The sequence below is a fragment of the Argopecten irradians genome, chromosome 7 (genome assembly GCF_041381155.1).
Source record: "Argopecten irradians isolate NY chromosome 7, Ai_NY, whole genome shotgun sequence".
Classification (NCBI taxonomy): domain Eukaryota; kingdom Metazoa; phylum Mollusca; class Bivalvia; order Pectinida; family Pectinidae; genus Argopecten; species Argopecten irradians.
The window spans coordinates 15836283-15859354 of NC_091140.1; the positions used below are offsets into that span (position 1 = coordinate 15836283).

The following is a 23072-nucleotide window of genomic DNA, read 5'->3' on the forward strand; positions in this document are numbered from 1 at the left end:
AACTACGGCTTCGGGAAGAGAGTTCCAGTGATTGATGATCCGCTCCTTGAATAAATACTTTCTCAAATTTAGACGACTTCGTCGTTTTAACAATGTCAAAGAGTGGCCCCTTGTTCTTTTGTTGTTATTTTGAATTAAAAATCCCTCTACGACGACTCGATCATATCCTTCATGTATCAATTTATTTACTTGGATCATGTCTCTTCTTAGGCTTCTGTGTTTTAGTGTAGGTAACTTCAGGATCCTCGGTCTGTTTTCATTGGTTAAATCTTTCATTCCCGGTATTTTTGTTGCTCTTCTTTGTACATTTTCTATCTCGTTTATTTGTGTTTGTAAGTACGGGTTCCATATGCAGGCGCCATATTCCAAATGTGGTCTGACAAGTGCTTTATATAATAGACAGAATGTTTGATTATCTAAATAATTATAGGTTCTTCGGATAGTTCCCATTATTCTATTTGCTTTATTGACGGCATCATGAATATGTTCACTGAAGCTTAGGCTGTTGTCTGTTGTTATCCCAAGATCCTTTTCTTTCGAGACCTCTAATGTTACCTGTATTCTTCCTTCCAAAGTGTCTTTATATAAATGTTGGGCCGTTTTATTTGGGTTCTTCCCAAGATATAGTACCTTACATTTATCAGGATGAAATTTTAAAAGCCATCTATCACACCATTTTTGTAGTTGATTAAGATCATCCTGTATATTTGTGTTTTCGTTATATCTAAAAAGTTTAGTATAATCTGCAAACAAGTAAGTGGCTGATTTAATAGTTTCGGGAAGGTCATTAATATAGATTACAAACAGAATCGGTCCTAAAACACTTCCCTGGGGAATACCACTTGTCACCTCCATCCATTTTGACAGTTCTCCGTTTACCGAGACTTGCTGTTTCCGGTTAGTTAAAAAACTTTCTAACCATTTGATGATTTCAGGCAAGGATTTATAAGTGAGAAGGATTCGTGACTGTCTCTTTACACTACTAAACACCACACGAGACGCCTATGAACCGGGAGTAAAAACCGTTTTTCTCAACAAATATCTTATCAAGTCAAACGAAACACCAATGTAAAGTTTATTAAATTTTACAACGTTTATAACTTGCTTTAAGGACGGACAAATTAGAAAATATGTCTTAAATTTTCGTTAAAAAGTACGACAGCTCATGAAATGACGGCCCCGCTTCATATAGATAAAACCAAAATAGTTGTTTTTAGAAAAAGTAAACGTCTACAGGCTAATGAGTACTGGACCTTTCAAGGAAGGGCTATAGATATTGTTGATAATTTTTGTTACTTGGGGCTAGTTTTCAATTATAATGGGAGATTTACTCTAGCGCTTAATACTTTAGCATCACAAGGAAGAAAGTCATACTATCTCCTTAATAGTAGAATGAAAAAATACATGCTTAATGTTGAAACAAAATTATCCTTATTTGATACTTATGTTTCATGTGTGCTTAATTACTGTTGCGAGGTATGGGGCTCGCACCCAGCACCTAAGATTGAATCTGTACATCTTTTATTCCTGAAGAGTCTATTGAATGTGAAAAAAACAGTCAATAGTTCTATGGTGTATTTTGAGACTGGAAGGTTTACTTTACATATACAGCGTAAAATAATGGTGATGAAATATTGGTTAAAGCTATTAAGAACAGATAACTGTATTTTAAAGTCATGCTATAATGCTCTATTTGAGCTCATTATGAAAAAGCCTAATTATAAATTAAATTGGTTGTATGATGTAAAAAATGATTTAGGCAGATGTGGTTTCAACAATATTTGGATTGCTCAGAATGTAGATAATGAAAAACACTTTTTGGAATTGTATTCACAGCGCTTGCATGATATATTTATTCAGGAACTGCGTTGCGCATTTGACGTGTCTCCTAAATGTGAAATTTATAAACATCTTGTTGATAACTTTGAAATTCAATTTTATTTAAAGAAGCCTTTGAAATCTAAAACTAAACAAATATTGAGTAAATATCGCATGCAAGCCCACTCTCTGCAAATTGAAGCTGGCCGTTATAACGCCGTTCCCAGAGGCGATAGACTTTGTACTGTTTGTGACAAAAATGATGTAGAAGATGAAATGCATTTTGTATTACTATGTCCTGCTTATTCTGAGTTACGTAAAAAGTTTATAAAAACTTATTACCACAAACACCCAAGTGTATATAAATTAATTATGTTATTTTCATCTAAAAATGTAAAGAGCTTAAATTTGTTGGGGAAATATTTGATCCAGGCAACAGAAAAAAAAGGAAAATTATCATTAATCTGCAGTAGTATATATATCATACTCATGTATTAATCATTTTGTTTAATTTGGTATGAAGTATATCGGAATTATCCTCCGCCATCTTGAAACATAACAACGATCATTGTATTATGTATTTGTGTATTGGTTAAACCTATATGCTGTATTGCATTTGGAAAATAAAAAACTTGAAACTTGAAACTAGAAAGTAAGACGGTAACCCTCGCACCCGCAAGCTACATCAAAGGCTGCGCCGGCAGATATCAAAGGAAAATGGTCGTCGCCCAACGTCACGGTCAGTGCACAAACACAAAAGCTCCTACGTTGTACTCCCCCAAAACCCAATGTGACTTATCCTTCTCATATACGTCCTTGTTTCAGGTGATAATCCGTATGATTTTAATTTGCCAATGAGCCGTAGGTGACAGAAAAATCGCCCATTCAAAAGTTGAAGCCATGTGTTCACCATAATATCCTAAGTTGTACAGGTAGAAATTGATCTTAACCAGGTATATCACAGTCCGGGTTGTTTATTAATTAGTGTCATGACTTGCAATTGGTAGGCTAGCATGCAAGCTGTCAACTACTTGAGGCAGTGACCCATGTCAATCAAAACCAAGTTATCCGACTTTATTTCCAGGTATTTGGGAGTTCTCCTGTTTTCAGTGACCAGTTAAATATTTCACACAAAGGAGTCTTTAGTAGTATTTCCGCTGTTTCTTTTAGTACTTTCGGGTGAATATTATTTGCTCCTGGTGATTTGGTTGGATTTAATGCCTTCAAAATATTTAATACTTCTAGTTCTGATATATCATTGTTAATAAATGGATTTTCTATGATAAAGTTCTTCAATACGGGAATATCATCTTGTGGTTCTACGGTGAAAATACTTGAAAAATAGTCCGCTAATGCGTTTGCTTTATCTTGATCAGAGTGGGCGATGGTCAGTTCGTTTCCACATTTAATGTGCAGCTCTGTGATTCCGGATTTCGATTTAGTTTTTGAATTTGCATATCTCCAAAACTTTTTCGGGTTCATCTTGACATCTTTAGCGATATCCTTTTCTAAACACCTTTTAAATTTCCTTACTAATGTTTTGACTTTGTTTCTTGCTTTCACGTATTCGTTATATTTCCGCACTTCCCTGGTTTCAAGATATCTCTGCCAGCTCCTATGTTTCCGTTTTATAGCCTGTACAGTTTGATTGTCGAGAGGATTTTGCCTTTTCTTCGTTTCTTGAATGTTCTTTGGTATATTCATATCAATAGTGGATTTTACAATCTTCTCGAATAATTCGTATTTTGATTTAGTGTGTCCGGTGCGCGCTGTAATATTTCGTATTTTGATTTAGTGTCCGGTGCGCGCTGTAATATTTCGTATTTTGATTTAGTGTCCGGTGCGCGCTGTAATATTTCGTATTTTGATTTAGTGTCCGGTGCGCGCTGTAATATTTCGTATTTTGATTTAGTGTCCGGTGCGCGCTGTAATAATTCGTATTTTGATTTAGTGTCCGGTGCGCGCTGTAATATTTCCTTCCTATCTCTCGATAGATCTTTCCTTATTTATACTTAGCTGGTTTGCTAATGTTATAAGTTTTTGTACAGTTCAGTTAAAAAAATATAGTACCATGGTCGCTCTTTCCTAATCCACTTTTTATTGCAATGTTGCTAATCATATCTTGTTCGTTTGTAAATATGAGGTCTAAAATACTGGGTTCATTATTTGCTCTGATTCTCGTTGGATTCCTTATATGTTGAAATAAAAACGCATCTTTGATTGATTCAATGAATTGGTATTCCAAATGTTTTGCTTTTCTAGATGGAGTCAACTGATCCCAATTGATATATTTCAAATTAAAGTCTCCCATTATTAGCAATTGTGATGTTTTCATCTCTACTATCTTAATATGTTATATCTACTGTATATATATATAAATAATTTCATTTTAAAAACAAACATAATAATTCAACAAAAAATGTATTAATAGTCCCATGATTACACTTATGATTAATCCATACATTTAACTTGTCACCTTAAATGATACATGGGGTAGGCCTATATATAGTTATACACTTGTAGCCCCAGGGGGTCATCCCCACACTTACATGTAAGTTTGACACCTTGTGTATTACCTGAGCAAACCCATAGGTACTGATGATATTACACCCGGCACTCTGTCATACATGTAACTTGTTCTTGTATAGCATATATATGTATATCATATGGTTCGAAAACTGTCCCGAGAACGTAAAATAAAGGCGTTTTAAGAGGATAATACGCACGTTCTGTGAACTAACTATGTTAGGATCTTGTAACGGCCACAAATCGCCATTATTGACGACCAAGTCGATCCTAAAAGAAGGGGAAAGTATATAGGCGACCTTTAGCAGGGCGCGTCTTCATCCACCCTTCTCCTAAGAACATGTGCGAAATCATACGGTTACAGGTTTGGAAATTAGAAATATTATAGATAAGACTTTACCTTTTTGATCGAAACTAGTCCTTCGTTGTTATTAAGTTTACACAAAGTAAGTCCGGATCTGGCAACATTAACACTGAGGAGTAGTCACTTGTGGTCACTCAGGAGTGACCAATCTTTACTGGCCAAACTAGTCAAACATATGCTAATGAGGTACATATCTATTTATAGGTTCAAGCGTCTCTGTCCAATACAGCTTAGAATTTATAACAAAGCGCCATACACGAAGAAGAGCTTTTGATAGGCTATTCACCACCAAAAGTTACAAACATCTAGATAATTTAACTACATTTAACTTTATAATCATTGTATTTAACACAAGCAAAACAAAATAAAAACGAAGTATGCAATTAATCACATGTATTGCTATCGTTCGCAATACATATGTATATTAAAAACAAGACTTACAGTTGGTAGTAGACTAAAGGTTACACATTGTGCACACGGTGTGAACTACGAGTGGACACGGAGTGCACGAGGTTTAGACTACAGGTAGACACGGAGTGCACGAGGTTTAGACTACAGGTAGACACGGAGTGCACAAGATTTAGACTACAGGTAGACACGGAGTGCACAAGATTTAGACTACAGGTAGACACGGAGTGCACGATGTTTAGACTACAGGTAGACACACAAGATTTAGACTACAGGTAGACACAGTGCACAAGATTTAGACTACAGGTAGACACGGAGTGCACAAGATTTAGACTACAGGTAGACACGGAGTGCACTACGTGTGAACACGGTGTCCACTACAGGTGGACATCGTGTTCAGATAATATGTCCACTAGATGTGTTACAGAGATAGTCTATATGGACTAGATGGAAATATTTATTGCGATCAGAAATATAATATTTATTGCAACATAAAATTGCCGTTAATTACAGAAAATCATTCGTACTGTAATGTTTATTTGAATTGATACATAAAAAGTATAATGTATCAATACATATTATCATACAATTTAATTTATATAAGGATGTTTGGTAGAAGCAAGGACGTATCCTTGGTAGAAGTTATAAAAGCAAATTAACTGCGCAGCAAATTAACTGCGTACAGGTTAAGTTAAACCACGTACTGGTTATGTCTCATCAATGGATAGTTCATGTCCGCATTTTCCCAGTAAAAACTATTTTTCTTAGCTAGTGATATATAGTTTAAATATTGACTTTTTATCAATCTTACTTTGGATAGTTCGAACCAATGACGTAGATGGAATTCTTGTTGTAACACATAAAGTGATGAACCTAACGTGAAGTAAGATTTTCATTGTTGCCGCCTAAGAGATATTTTGATCAGCAAAATATTTTGATTAAAAAAAGGATATACTGGTGGGCATAATAATATTAAGGACATATAAACATAAACATATTAAGTCCTTCATAAAATGTTTAACTATGAATGTATGGAATATAGTTTTCAAAGCGGCAAGGTGCGCGAATATTTATGCTCTGTCAAATGTATACGTAATGCATTTGCTTCATGGAACCTGGCGCGTTGCAAAGCATTGGAAATATGAAAAATCATCCATAGACGTTAAAAGTCGACATTAGAAATTACACTTTATTATAGCCATTATAGCTCCGAATGAAACTTTAATGCAAAAGATGCTCGACAAACTGTCGGAATGGTGTAGTAAATGGAAATTATATATCAACAAAGACAAAACCAACGTAGTTCATTTTCGTAACCCCGCTTCGCCACTAACACAATTCAAATTCAGATGCGGTGATGCCAACATTGACATTTGTTCTAAATACAAATATTTAGGTTTATGGTTCCAGGAACATCTAGATCTACATCACGCGGTACGCGAACTGTGTAAGTCAGCGAGTAGGGCCCTTTATGCCCTTTACGCAAAGTTTAGTCACGCGGGAGGTATGACACACTCGATTTATTCAAAACTTTTCAACTCTATAGTGGAACCAATAACTTACTTCGCGAGTGGACTATGGGGCATCAATTCATACAGAGAAGTAACTGTACTTCAAAACAAAGCTTGTCGATATTTCCTTGGAGCATCACAACACTCCAGTAACTTGGCCACTAGAGGCGACATGGGCTGGACATCCACTACTACTAAACAGTCAGTTGAAGTTTTAAGACTTTATTTGAAAATTACAAATACGGATAGTGATAGAACGGTTAGTAAAATCCATAAATGGTCCAGATGTCTTCGTAATTCGTGGGATTCACGTGTACATGATTTAATAGTGAAGAATAACTTAATGGATGTATTTACAACACAGAACTCGGTTCCGTGGAAGATGGGGAAAATTAAAGAAAGATTATATAACACGGATGCCGATAGTTGGCAAATTCAATTGTGGAACGACAAAGGAAATGTTAATGGTAACAAACTACGACTTTATAGAACATTTAAATATGAGCCAACAACAAGTGACTATGTAAAATGTGTTAGATATAGAGAAAGGAGGGGCCTATTATGTAATTTAAGATGTGGATCACTTTCTTTGGAAATCGAAAAGGGTCGGCATACCAGGCCGATAGTGCCAGTAAACGATAGGATTTGTAAACTTTGTTTATCAAACGAGGTTGAGGACGAAATCCATTTTTTAACACAATGTGAGTTTTATAATGATTTACGATGGCCTCTTTTAGCTGATGCTCAGAAATATGTTGATTTTAATATTATGGACAATCTTAACCAATTTAAATACCTTATTGATAATTCTCCTCCAAATCTACTATCAAATCAACTTTATGCAATGTGGAGGAGGAGAAGTAACTTTTTTGTAAATTTTATATCCTGTAAAATAACGTGGCTATATACTAACCATTTTTAATAGCATGGGACAGCCTTACCTTGTTATCTTTTAGTATGTAACATTTAAGAATATTCCGTTTTATGTAATTACTTGTATATATATAGTGTCTAAGTAAGCCATCATTGGCTGGACATGTCTTACATTTGATGTAGTATTACTTTTATGAAATGTTTTTACATGTAGGTTGTAAGATGTTTGACACTTTAATAAAACAATTGATTGATTGATTGATTGATTGATTGTGTCAACCGATTGAGCAAGCAATAATTCAGTATCGGGCATGTGGCTGCTCGCGATCATCAACACAGATCAAAGGTACCGATCGCTAAAATCAGAAATATATATTTATGTTTCTGCTAAAATGTAGGTCACATGCCTGATAATAAATCAAACAGACAGAGTCAAAATAAATCCAACTTCTGCCAATTTAAACTATATATACATAGTTGTTGATTAGATTCTGTATTTGTCACAGTTATTTGATTTTAGAAACTCTGATAATTTGATAATATCCTATTCTGAGCTTTTACAAACCGCGTCAGTTACGTGGTAACAAAATGTGTGATCCTTACATGTGCCTGCTCGAAAGTCTAGGACTGCCGTTGCCATGGTCACTTGGACTTCATACTATGTCATCAACCACACGGGTATGATAATTTAATTACCTAACATTGGTCAGCCTGGGACCTGGGGCCTTCATTGGGCCCCTTCAATATGTTCAGTCAGGTGTATCACAGCTAACAACACCTGTATACGTACCTTATCCCAACTCCAGGAGGTCAATTTATAGCATGCTGTACTTAGGTGGCAGCCTCTCTACCTATATACACTGTACTCATCACACAAATACGTAAAGTTAATGCAAGGACGTATACTTATAAATCCTTGGTTAATGCTAGTCAATAGGGATATGTATTTTAACTGGTTGTTGCATTTTAATTAATTTGATAATGAAGCCTTATATCTTACTTATAAATCCTTGTTTGTATATTAAAATAAAAGAATATAATCAAAATACCCGATGTATAATTAGAAAAAGATTTATTTCTAGATTATTGGAATATCCAATTCCATCAAATTACTTTTTATTTTTTATTCATTTTTTTTTTGACAGCATGGTTGTGCCAATCATGCTTGATTTACGCATTGTACAGCTCCCGTCAGCTCCACTTCACGGCTGCCTGTCATGACAATAATTTACATGTAGGTGTATTCAGCATCACTTACTCTGTTTTACCATCTAGTTTTTACCTCAACTCAATCTATCCCCAGGATACGATGCACATGTCTACCCAGGCTCTCCAACATGCATGTAAATGTACGTGTATCTAATAAAAATGGTATTTATGTATTTCAAATTCATAACGAAAAAATATGTCTGTTTAGGGTTACATTAGCAAAAAAAAGTAGGGTCGGTCGGTCGGGAGGATTTTTTTCTTCTATTTGTTTTAGTGTCGTTCACTCTAAAATGATGGCCGGAACCGGAGTCTGAGATCGAAATCCCGACTATGTATTTTTTTGTAGAAAAGTGGAAAAAAAATAAGGGTCGAGGGTGAAAAATTAGGGTCGGTCGGGTAACCCTTAACAGACATTTTTTTGGCCTTACGTATATGATTTTTAAACGGTAAAGTATATTTGTTTGTCTTAACAAACTTCCATTGAAACAATTCAAAAATCACATGTACAAAGATACTGCCCCCATTCAGATATAGCCGTACAGACACAGAAGGCAACGATTCTGCCCTCTGGCCATCTATCGATGGTCACCTTGAGGTCCCTGAATATAGCTGGATACTGTGGCTTACTTATATGTTTGACAAATTGTGATTATTGGACCATGACGCAATATACGATCAAGATAACTTGCGGGGTTGGGATCATAAATATATTGTATTTACCAGTGATTAAGAATCAAAACAAATACATGTAGCCTACAATAAGTGGAAGACGCCAGTGGATTTAATTTTGTATGACCTTTTATAGACATTCAGTTTTTAATGAAGGATACGTAATTGAGCTATTTTACGGACACTACTTTTAGAAGTGTATATATTTTAATGAAAGACGATCTACAAGCGCTAGATAACTGATTGATATGCATCAAATCTTTTTATTTAAAAGCTAATGTCTTACCCAGTATATGAATGTATTACTGATAGCTTGTTATGAAATAAAAAAGTGTTTCAAAAGCACAATAAGTCTTTTTCCCCCTCAATTCAAAGTTGTTTTGACTTGTGGAAATGCGTTTATTTCATGTAAATGATATATATATATTTAATGTAATCTACCCATAAGACATTGACTTTTGAAAACGAAATATTTTAGATATGAAATAGAAACTACTGATATAAAATTAAATAGACATTTATAAATTACTTAATGAATATGAATTAATCTTTGTTACTTTTGCAGTGAAAAGGTTTTATTTATGTAGCAGAGATATATTTACTAAGAAAAATACCGTATAGTTATATGTACTGTACACTTACTTGTGAATGTTGTAATTAAAAAAATTAAACACTAAAAAATTATTATTATGTATTATTTCAAATTGAAGAATGTATTCTTCGCCCGATCCCTAGCTGTAGCACGTATCACCATGTCTGTCTAGGTCTGAATGTACCTGGACACCATGTCCACTCGTCGTGGACACCGTGTTCACACGTAGTGCACTCCGTGTCTACCTGTAGTGTAAATCTTGTGCACTCCGTGTCTACCTGTAGTCTAAATCTTGTGCACTCCGTGTCTACCTGTAGTCTAAACTTCGTGCACTCCGTGTTTACCTGTAGTCTAAACCTCTAATCCAATAATATTAGATCTCGATATTGAGAAAATTCTGATGTGCAATATCGAGATCTAATGCCCGAACCCTATACGAGTCTTCGCAAGTTCCGCCCTCGAATTAGAGCGGAACTTTGACGCTTAATTACCAAGTGAAAAACTCACCAGAATGTCAAAAAACATGTATAGCGTGAATCAGTAGTTATCCATGAACACATCCTGGTATAAGAATATGTATGACATAACATTAATCCAAGGAATAATCACACATTTAAGAGCTGACCCATAGCATCGCTGTATAATCTAGGTTAATTCATATTCAAATTTTCGTCACTTCCGGTTTATCAAATTATAGTACGGTGTATCAAATGGAAAGATAATATTAATAGTGGTAACCAAGGTCGTTTATATGCACGGAAACAAGTATTTTTTATTAGTTCTGATTGATTATAGAAATATTTAAATAAATTAATGCATTTTAGTCGAAATACTGCAAAATATTCCATAGATAATGATACTTTTACTTTCCGTCACCATTCCGTAATTTGTAACAACCGAGTAAAAATGGCGACCGGGTAGACTTACAAATAGAGGTGGGGGTATAGAAATGTCTAAATTCGGTATAACAGTGCAATGGTGACGTTTTGAATTTTGGATTTAACATGATTTGGGATAATTCTTCCAGGGTATAAAAGGTTAGTGTGAACACAACTTGAAATTTTGAATTTATATCGAGCCCATTTCTGCGCCGTGTGAATCCTGCCTCGATTGTTAGAGGTTAGACACGACGTAATGATCAAAAGTGTCTCGTCGTGCTATACCTCTAACATTGTTGGAGTATCTAAACCTCGTGCACTCCGTGTGCACAAGGGTGTAACCTTTAGTCTACTACCAACTGTACGTGTACTAGGCCTAACTCATGTACATGTGTTCGTTTGGTGACTATTTAAGCGATGGTTAATATTACGGAATGACTATAAAAACGAAAACACGTTGTAAAAATGAAACTAAAAAGAAGGAATCGAAAGCGCTACAACACCTACAAAATACTTCGATTTAGAATGATCGATTTTCTCCAGTATTTATGCCAAAGTTTTGCAATGTAACAGTTTTGAGTATGAGTTACTAATAATGTGGCTCGTTATTTACTGTTCCGTAAGTTCTACAAACCGCTACCAATGGCGGCGGCGAACATCAAAAACGACTAACTGTATCTTTGCCACCGGGTATCGGCCTGATCAGTGATATTAATTATCTTGATGATATCAAGCAAGCAACACAAGCTGTCATAATCCCTATTGTCCGGCGAATGGCCGTAGCGAGACAACTAGGTGTGACAGCATGCCGCGGGGTATCGGCGAACACCTGATCTGTACAGGTAAATTTTTATTCGAATCATCGAGTGTCAGTTACCTATGATTCTATAACAAATGGTCCATGAAAAAGTTCGATACATCGAGAACTTCGATTCATAAAACTTCGATTCATACATGGGTTAGTTAGTAATGTTATATAGTGAAGAAATTAGGGACCAGACAAAAAGTTCGATACAGCGAGAAATTCGATTCATCGGAGTTCGAATCATCGAGGTTTGACTGTACTTACAATATAAACATACATGTATGTTACAGACAAATGAGAACCTCAAGTGAAACTTGACAGAACCACCAAACTCATTATATTTAGCTCACCTGGCCCAAAGGGCCGGTGAGCTTATGTCATGGCGCGGCGTCCGTCGTCCGTCGTCCGTCGTCCGTCCGTCCGTCCGTCCGTCCGTCGTCCGTCTGTCCGTCAACATTTCCTTTAAATCGCTACTAGTCATAGAGTTCTGCATGGATTTTAACCAAATTTGGCCAGAAACATCCTTGGGGGGAGGGGAACAGAACTTGTAAAAATTTTTGCTCTGACCCCCCGGGGACAGGAGGGGCGGGGCCCAATAGGGGAAATTGAGGTAAATCCTATAAATCGCTACTTGTCCTAGAGTTCTGCATGGATTGAAAACAAATTTGGCCAGAAACATCCTTGGGGGTAGGGGAATAGAACTTGTATAAATATTGGCTCTGACCCCCCGGGGGCAGGAGGGGCGGGGCCCAATAGGTGAAATTGAGGTAAATCCTATAAATCGCTACCTGTCCTAGTGTTCTGCATGGATTGTAACCAAATTTGGCCAGAAACATCCTAGGGGGAAGGGGAACAGAACTTGTATAAATTTTTGCTCTGACCCCCTGGGGACAGGAGGGGCGGGGCCCAATAGGGGAAATAGAGGTAAATCCTATAAATCGCTACTTGTCCTAGAGTTCTGCATGGATTGTAACCAAATTTGGCCAGAAACATTCTTAGGGGAAAGGGAACAGAACTTATATAAATTTTGGCTCTGACCCCCGGGGGCAGGAGGGGCGGGCCCAATAGGGGAAATAGAGGTAAATCCTATAAATCGCTACTTGTCCTAGAGTTCTGCATGGATTGAAACCAAATTTGGCCAGAAACATCCTTGGGGGAAGGAGAATAGAACTTGTATAAATTTTGGCTCTGACCCCCTGGGGGCAGGAGGGGCGGGGCCCAATAGGGAAATTTAGGTAAATCCTATAAATCGCTACTAGTCTTAGAATTCTGCTTGGAGTTTAACCAAATTTGGCCTAGAAACATCCTTGGGGTTAACAGAATTCCTATAATTTTTGGCTCTGACCCCCTTGAGCAGAAAGAGTGGGGCCCAATAGGGGAATTAGAGGTAAATATTCAAATTCCTTCAGAAAAGAAACAATGAACCTTACTAGGCATTACAAACCAGGTGAGCGATACAGGCCCTCTGGGCCTCTTGTATTTACGTTTACGATGCAACATGAACACAAAAACTTTTAAAATGCATTAATATGTCATATAATTTTGTATATGCAATTGAAAACTTTCCTTAACTGAATAACTGAAATGCGAGATATGCAACATTGTGGTCTATACGCTATTGCAAATCTTGTATCATTGGCCTACGGAAAAGACCCTTGCACCCAACGTTAAGATCGTAAGAAACTGTGGTCCCACCTATACAACTGTTTAGACAGGAAGCAAGTATCTTTATTTCCAACAATAGGCAGCAGAAAAGTCAAGGACAGAGTAAATAGATTACATCTTGTACCCGTGTATTGTGAATGTCGTTTGCCAGACACGCACACATTGTACGTTGTGTGTACTGGGATGGATGCGATTACGATTTCCACCCACAGTGCATTGGGATTAGCGAAGCAAACGCTAAAAAAGAAAGAAGGTTCTATGCAGAGATTGCCAAGCTAAAAATAAATAAAATAAAATAAATAAAATATTTATCTTTATCTCATATCTTCCGTTTTCATTCCACAATTTAGTATGTACTGTCATTCCGCATTCCGTATTTTTAGCCCACCATCTGATGCCCACCATCATCAGATGGTGGGCTATTCAAATCGCTTTTCGTCCGTGGTCCGTCCTTCCGTCCGTCCGTCCTTCCTTCCGTCATTTAACATTTCTTGTTACCGCTATTTCTCGGAAAGGACTAAATGGATCTATCTCAAATTTCATATGTAGGTTCCCCTAGGGCCCTAGTTGTGCATATTGCATTTGAGGACCGATCGGTTAACAAGATGGCCGCCATCTTGGATTTTGTCACTTAAGATTTGTTACCGCTTTTTCTCAGAAAGTAAGGAAGGGATCTCTCTCAAATTGCACATGTAGGTTCCCCTAGGGCCCCAGTTGTGCATATTTCATTTAAAGGACCGATCGGTAAACAAGATGGCCGCCAGGCCGCCATCTTGGATTTTAATAGTTAAAGTTTGTTACCGCTATTTCTCAGAAAGTGCTGAAGGGATCTTCCTCAAATTGCACATGTAGGTTCCCCTAGGACCCTAGTTGTACATATTTCATTTAAGGACCGATCGGTTAACAAGAAGGCCGCCATCTAGGATTTTTATAGTTGAAGTTTGTTACCGCTATTCCTCAGAAAGTACTGAAGGGATGTGTCTCAAATTTCATGTGCAGGTTCCCTTAGGTCCCTAGTTATGCATATTACATTTAGGGACCGATCGCCCAACAAGATGGCCGACAGGCCACCATTTTGAATTTTGATAATTGAAGTTTGTTACCTCTATTTCTCAGAGAGTACTGAAGCGATCTGTCTCAAATTTTATATGTAGGTTCTCCTAGGACATGCATATTGCTTGTTTGGACCGACCGGTCAACAAGATGGCCAACAGGTAGCTATCTTGGGTTTTGTATAATTGAAGTTTGTTTGTGTTATATATCAAATTTCATATGTAGTAATATGTAGTAAAAGTTTGAAAAGCAGAGAAAAGATCCCTCTTTCTATTGTCATACGTAGATCATTCTTTGGTGGGCGCCAAGATCCCTCTGGGATCTCTTGTAGTATGTTTTGGTGTTCCGTCATTCCGTCAATCCGTGTTTTAGTAAAAGGCAACTGAATTGATATAATCTTATGATGTTCAATAGATAGCAGAATATAAAAATAGCATGTTATTTTACCAAGTTTTAGCACATATACAATAAACTTAGTCCTCATTAAAATTATCATCATTCACATCGGAGTATTTCGAAATTTTCAGAGGAGTTACATAAGGTGACAGTTTGAGCTCAACACTTTCTTATTTACACATAAATGATCTAAAAACAAAAAAATAAAAATGAAAGCAACCCCATATAATCGGCCAAAGGTCTACTGGTGACGTTTGTTAAACCATACAGTTAACGTTAACGAGTTATTTGGCGTTAAGATTTAATGATGTCGTTAACTGTTATTCTCCAAAGCACAAAAATATAAACATTCCCCATTTTTTCATTTGAGATACTTTGTAGAATAGTTATATACCAACGAGTAAATATAACAAACTCCGTCGGTAATCTTTCACATTCTATCAAAGATCTATCAAATAAAGGTTTCAAAGCTTTGTTTGAATTAAAAAAAAAGATTCCCAGCAAATCAATGCATCCAGAATGGAAACTATGTGATTCCTTGGTGAAACCTATATTGACATACAATACTGAAATCTTGCGTAAGAATGTGTTCGTAAACCGTATCAAGCCTAACTAGATCGGACAAACTCTTATCAGGTTTGATTACCTATCCTAAATCGACAAATCAGTACAATAGAGGTATTTGTCTTCAGCTAATGGTAAGCTATTGTAATTCCCTATAGAATCGAGCATATGGACACAAAACATGTAACTACCTAGTAAGTGTTGTCATCAATAGAAATGTTAATCCTCTTGTTATAGAGGCATTCAATCTATACAAGTCCCTTCTTGACCGTGATATCTATACAATAAGTATCCATTTATGAACAACATTTAGGAACTGTTCAATTTGAAAGATTTGCACAATATGCCATATTCTTCATTTATATAAAGGACTATTAAAGAATAAATAGGAAATGGACACCATTTTAAAGCTTTTTAACATGGTAACTTTTCGATTTAAAGTTATATTGTACTTGCATTGAGAAATGATACCCGGTAATTGTAAATGTCGTCATGTCATTATGTAACCCTGCTCGCTCTTAATATACCGGCACCATCGGCACATTGTTGTGTATCTCAAAATAATAACGAATAAATTGTCTTGGTAATACATATAAACAAATTTGTCTTTTAAGATATATGTTTCAACATAGTAGAATCCCTAGATGGATATTTTTAGTTTAGTTCATGTTTATTGAATCTTAATTATTAAAGGTTTGAACATTACGAGCTTGAACGTTTAAGGAAATGCGCCGCGCAACCGAAATTTTACTAAAATGAAGTATGAAAAATGTGCAGGAAGATGTTCATGGGGAACAGGGGGCAATTGCCCCCCCCCCCCTGCCCTGCCCCCGCTTCCAACGCCCGCGATGCATTTCTGTTTTCGTTGTCCTATTCATACTGTCGCCAGATCACATCAGGCAGTACTTTTAACCCTCATGTAAGTGATCATACAATTTATCAATCTTCTGACATTAAAATCATTTTTCGGACCTCTGTATTTATTAAAAAGTAATTAGAACTGCGGAGGACGGGCTAGCATCAAATTTGATTTGAATGTGCCATCCTGTAAATGTACTTGTTTTATGTATATTTTGTTCATGGTGTTGTTAATTGTTTGGCCTTGCAATTGCATATGTCATTGTAAAAGCGCTAATAAAGTTGCATTGCACTTTACTTTAGAACATTAGTCTCGGAAGAGGACGTGGCCAGTTGATAATATTGCGAGATGTTCTCTATGACACATCAGTTTCGCCAGAAACGAACCTACATAGACTGACGTGTAGAACTATTAAATAAACGAATTGGCAAAACATTTCATGTTCAATTCAAAACATCACATATTCTATTCAAAACATTTCATATTCTATTCAAAACATTTCATATCCTATTCAAAATATTTCATATTCTATTTAAAACATTTCATATTCTATTAAAAAATCATATTCGATTCAAAACATTACATATTCTATTCAAAACATTTCATATTCTATTCACTACATTTCATATTCTATTCAAAACATTTCATATTCTATTCAAAACATTTCATATTCTATTCAAAACATCACACCTTCTATTCAAAACATTTCATATTCTATTCAAAATATTTCATATTCTATTCAAAACATTTCATATTCTATTAAAAAAATCATATTCGATTCAAAACATTACATATTCTATTCAAAACATTTCATATTCTATTCACTACATTTCATATTCTATTCAAAACATTTCATATTCTATTCAAAACATCACACCTTCTATTCAAAATATTTCCTATTCTATTCAAAACATTACATATTCTATTCAAATCATCACATATTCTATTCAAAACATTTCGTATTCTATTCAAAACATTTTATATTTTATTCAAAACATTTCATATTCTATCAAAACATTGCATATTCTATTCAAAACATAACATATTCTTTTCAAAACATTACATATTCTATTCAAAAAATTTAATATACTATTCAAAACATTACATATTCTATTCAAAACATTACACATTCAAATCAAAACATTTAATATTCTATTCAAAACATTCCACTTCCAATTAGAAATCCCAGATGTATCTTGGGCTTTCACTTACAGAATGGTTTATGTCTGAGATTGGAAAAAGGGATCTTTTCTCTGTTTCCAACTCTTTTTCCCGACCCTCTTCATTTGAAATATTGAATACATATAGGAAAACTTAACATCGAGTTGCTTAATAGACACACACTTCAATGGTCATATTTGATATGGTCACTGAATTCCATACTGTGCTTGGATTAGTTCCAAACTGGATATACAGAACTCAGAAATATAGGAAGCTATGTCTCTTCAGCACTTTCTGTGAAAGTGACAAAATCTAAGATAGCTGCTTATTAGTCATGATGATTCTCTTTCATTCACAAAATGCAATTTACAATCTTTAAGGGCAAAGAAGAACGAACCTACACATGGAATTCCAGAGACAAACTCTATCAAACTCTTTGTTGTATCAGTAACAAACTTCAACTATCAAAGTCAACGAACAGCAATTGTATCCACGAGGAAACAATGTATAAAATTTGTGAGAGATCCTTTCAAAACATTCTGAAAAATAGTGGTAATAGTTTTGAACAATTAAAATCTAAGATGTCTATCTGTCGACCATCTTGTAGAAGGTGCGATCACAACATGCACCATTAGGGCTTATGGGGAACCTATCTATGATGTTTGAGAACGATCCCTTCAGTACTCTCTGAGAAATAGCGGCAACAAACGTCAATTATTAAAAACTCCATCGTCTGAATCAACAGCAAACCGCAAATTATCATCCTCATTAGTCAAAAGCATTCATCGTCAGAATCAACAGCAAACCACAAATTATCATCCGCATCAGTCAAAAACATTCATCGTCAGAATGAACAGCAAACCGCAATATATCATCCTCATCAGTCAAAAACATTCATCGTCAGAATCAACAGCAAACCGCAAGTTGTCACCCTCATCAATAAAAACAACATCCATCGTCGGAATCAACAGCAAACGGCAATTTATTATCCTCATCAGTCAAAAAACATTCATCGTCAGAATCAGCAGCCAATCGCAAATTATCATCCTCATCAGTCAAAAGCATTCATCGTCAGAATCAACAGCAAACCACAAATTATCATCCGCATCAGTCACAAACATTCATCGTCAGAATCAACAGCAAACCGCAATATATCATCCTCATCAGTCAAAAAACTTTCATCGTCAGAATCAACAGCAAATCGCAATTTATCATCCTCATCAGTCAAAGACATTCATCGTCAGAATCAACAGCAAACCGCAAGTTGTCACCCTCATCAATAAAAAAAACATCCATCGTCTTAATCAACAGCAAACCGTAATTTATTATCCTCATCAGTCAAAAAACATTCATCGTCAGAATCAACAGCCAATCGCAATTTATCATCCTCATCAGTCAGAAGCATTCATCGTCAGAGTTAACAGCAAACCGCAATTTATCATCCGCATCAGTCAAAAACATTCATCGTCAGAATCAACAGCAAACCGCAATATATCATCCTCATCAGTCAAAAAATATTCATCGTCAGAATCAACAGCAAACCGCAATATATCATCCTCATCAGTCAAAAAATATTCATCGTCAGAAGCAACAGTAAACCGCAAATTATCATCCTCATTGGTCAAAAGCATTAATCGTCAGAATCAACAGCAATCGCAATTTATCATCCTTATTAGTCAAAAGCATTCATCATTAGAAGTAACATTAAACCACAAAATTATCATCCTCATCAGTCAAAAGCATTCATCGTCAGAATCAACAGCAAACCGCAATTTATCATCCTCACCAGTCAAAAAACATTCATCGTCAGAATCAACAGCAAACCACAATTTATCATCCTCATCAGTCAAAAGCATTCATCGTCAGAATCAACAGCAAACCGCAATTTATTATCCTCATCAGTCAAAAAATATTCATCGTCAGAATCAACAGCCAATCGCAATTTATCATCCTCAACAGTCAAAAGCATTCATCGTCAGAATCAACAGCAAACCAATATCATCCTCATCAGTCAAAAACATTCATCGTCAGAATGAACAGCAAACCGCAATATATCATCCTCATCAGTCAAAAACATTCATCGTCAGAATCAACAGCAAACCGCAAGTTGTCACCCTCATCAATAAAAACAACATCCATCGTCGGAATCAACAGCAAACGGCAATTTATTATCCTCATCAGTCAAAAAATATTCATCGTCAGAATCAACAGCCAATCGCAATTTATCATCCTCAACAGTCAAAAGCATTCATCGTCAGAATCAACAGCAAACCACAAATTATCATCCGCATCAGTCAAAAACATTCATCGTCAGAATCAACAGCAAACCGCAATATATCATCCTCATCAGTCAAAAAACTTTCATCGTCAGAATCAACAGCAAATCGCAATTTATCATCCTCATCAGTCAAAAACATTCATCGTCAGAATCAACAGCAAACCGCGAATTATCACCCTCATCAGTCAAAAACATTCATCGTCAGAATCAACAGCAAACCGCAAGTTGTCACCCTCATCAATAAAAAAAACATCCATCGTCTTAATCAACAGCAAACCGCAATTTATTATCCTCATCAGTCAAAAAACATTCATCGTCAGAATCAACAGCCAATCGCAATTTATCATCCTCATCAGTCAAAAGCATTCATCGTCAGAGTTAACAGCAAACCGCAATTTATCATCCGCATCAGTCAAAAACATTCATCGTCACAATCAACAGCAAACCGCAATATATCATCCTCATCAGTCAAAAAATATTCATCGTCAGAAGCAACAGTAAACCGCAAATTATCATCCTCATTGGTCAAAAGCATTAATCGTCAGAATCAACAGCAATCGCAATTTATCATCCTTATTAGTCAAAAGCATTCATCATTAGAAGTAACATTAAACCACAAAATTATCATCCTCATCAGTCAAAAGCATTCATCGTCAGAATCAACAGCTAACCACAAATTATCATCCTCATCAGTCAAAAGCATTCATCGTCAGAATCAACAGCAAACCGCAATTTATCATCCTCATCAGTCAAAAAACATTCATCGTCAGAACCAACATCAAACCAAAAATTATCATCCTCATCAGTCAAAAGCATTCATCGTCAAAATCAACAGCAAACCACAAATTATAATCCTCATCAGTCAAAAACATTCATCGTCAGAATCAACAGCAAACCACAAATTATCATCCTCATCAGTCAAAAGCATTCATTGTCAAAATCAACAGCAAACCACAAATTATCATCCTCATCAGTCAAAAACATTCATCGTCAGAATCAACAGCAAACCGCAAATTATCATCCTCATTAGTCAAACACTTGTCTATATTCCGTACTATGAAATGGCTATGAAGAATTTAGTCTAAATTGCGTTCGTAAACCGATACATACATGACAAACATTCAGCAGCTCAGCGGTCATACCATTAATAGGCTATAACACAGTAACTTCCCTCGGTTGAAAATCAAATATGGCGGCTCACTCCACTTCGGACCGCATCACTACCCTGGCAACGATACATACCGGTAGTCGTTCAGCCTGAGTTATCTCAATTTTTATTCGAAATAAACAGTATTGATGTATGATAAATTAAAAAAAAACCAAACAACATATTTTAAAAATAATTAAAAGCTGTCATTGTTATATTTCATACCAAACTACAGCTATAACATTCAACAATCGGAACTATATCTTCGGTCATCCTGACTACCGTAGTTACCCAGCTTAGCAACCAACATCGTTTTAAATTTGATCACGAACATGTAAAAGTAGACATATTTATGTAAATATAGAGATTGAACAATATTTTGATTGTGTTAGAGGTGGCAAGAACGGATACAGACATATGCGCTACATTGAATATGTCTGTATCCAGTTGCGTTCATACCACCTTTAACGCAATCAAATTACTGTTCAATCTCTATATAATATGATGTTAAAGATGGATGATGAGAATTTTAAGAAACTAAGTCAATAGCCACTGTAATTTATTTCTACATTAATATAGAATTACAAGTGTTGTGTGAGGCGTATGAACGATCACTTTAAGGAAGAAAATTATAATTTTAAGATGTGGTAAAATTACCAGGTTTTGGTGCAAGTGTTGAAATCTGTATTCCCTTACAACTGTCATTTATTTTGACATTAATCTAGGATTATATATATTGTGACGGGTATATATGGGCCGAAATGTCCTGTGTTGGCGCATGCTGTGAAATGTTGTTACTAGGTATCTTACAACTAGCAAGTATTTCTGCATAGATATTGGATATAAGTCTTGATCTAGGCATGGTCACATGTTTGGAAAATACGAATTTTGGAGACCTTCATGATGCGTTAGGGTCAATTTGGACTTTTCCACTTTAAATGATATTGATTTCTGCTTTGATAAAGGGGCTTAGAATACATACATTATAGTGAGTAATTATAGTTCAGACAAACTGGTCAATTAAATGCTTTCAAAGGCAAGCGTACATGTATGGGAGAGAAATACATTATTTAAAATTATATTTCCAATACTACAAAAATGCACAGTGCACTGCCGCATTAGAGACCCTGCTATGCAACAGTGACAAATTCAAATGGAAATTAATGTTATATCTATTTGTCATAATAAATGTACAGCGAAGACATATTTACAATATTATAGATGTATACAATCATTAGTATTCGATAAAGGTATTCAGCAGTTGTTCACATGAATAACATGAGCTAAAGGAAAACAAATAATGTTGTTAATTATCCTAATAAATGTACAATCCTTTAATTTTTTAATGTTTTTATGCAAGTAGAGTTCATTAGTTCATTAAACTTTATGAAGCCAAAAATATCGATCAATATACAAAGTTCTTTGAGCGGTTAAGGTACTGCATTCTAATAAATAATGGAATTCATCGCCAATTCGCTGATTATAATTACAATGTATGTTGACATTTTCTTTCAGAGTAAACAATCTGTTGCCATCGGCCTGTTACAACGGTTTGTTGTACGAAATTCGTATAATGTTATTCTGTCTGTCATCCTCTAATATCTAAATAATTTTTTAATCTATGTGTATTTTTAAAAATTCTACAGCATATATAGATTTAGAGGACATCTTTGGGTCATGTTGCTGCTGAAGTTAAATAATGTGTTGCTGCTACTGTGAAAAATTTATACATGTATGTGTTAAGTCTATATATATGAGGGCACTACAGAGTGCCAACAAGTATATGTATATATACATGTAAAATATGTGTGCAGTAATAGGAAAATGAGAAATGTAACAATTGTTTTAGTTGCACATATGTCGCGTGCTATGGATACATTTGTTGTTTTTTTATATTGTCCTTACGTAATTTTTCTTCTTCTTCTTACTTGTAATTCGTAACGTACAAGTTCATGTAGTTCTTAATGTAAGTGTGCCATACATGTTTTTATTTTTTATGTTTCCCATTGATGATTGATCCTGTACCTTGCATCTCTTGTAAACATACGTGCAAGCAATGTACATGTTTACACATGTCTGCAGTTATACTTTATCTCAATTAATCCTATCTATAAATGTTACAGATTTGTCTGCTCTCTCAGTGCTCGATTCTATGGCTATGTACTATACTTTAAAATATACGATGTCAAAATGAACAAATAGGTGACATAACATCAATAATATAAATGATTACATGAATGAATACAAGAGAATCCCTTTCACTTAATTTAGATTTATATATATTTGTATTTGTATG

General features: G+C 35.4%; 1 protein-coding gene and 1 pseudogene across 1 annotated transcript; one reads left to right on the plus strand and one right to left on the minus strand.

The window, feature by feature from the left end:
* Positions 1 to 20856, minus strand: part of LOC138327670 (uncharacterized) — a 90375-nt pseudogene extending 69519 nt beyond the window's left edge.
* Positions 1171 to 2456, plus strand: LOC138326743 (uncharacterized). Its single transcript, XM_069272754.1, has one exon. The coding sequence runs from the start codon at positions 1171 to 1173 to the stop codon at positions 2314 to 2316; it is 1146 nt and encodes a 381-aa protein (XP_069128855.1). The 3' UTR covers positions 2317 to 2456.
* Positions 20857 to 23072: the final 2216 nt, after the last annotated feature.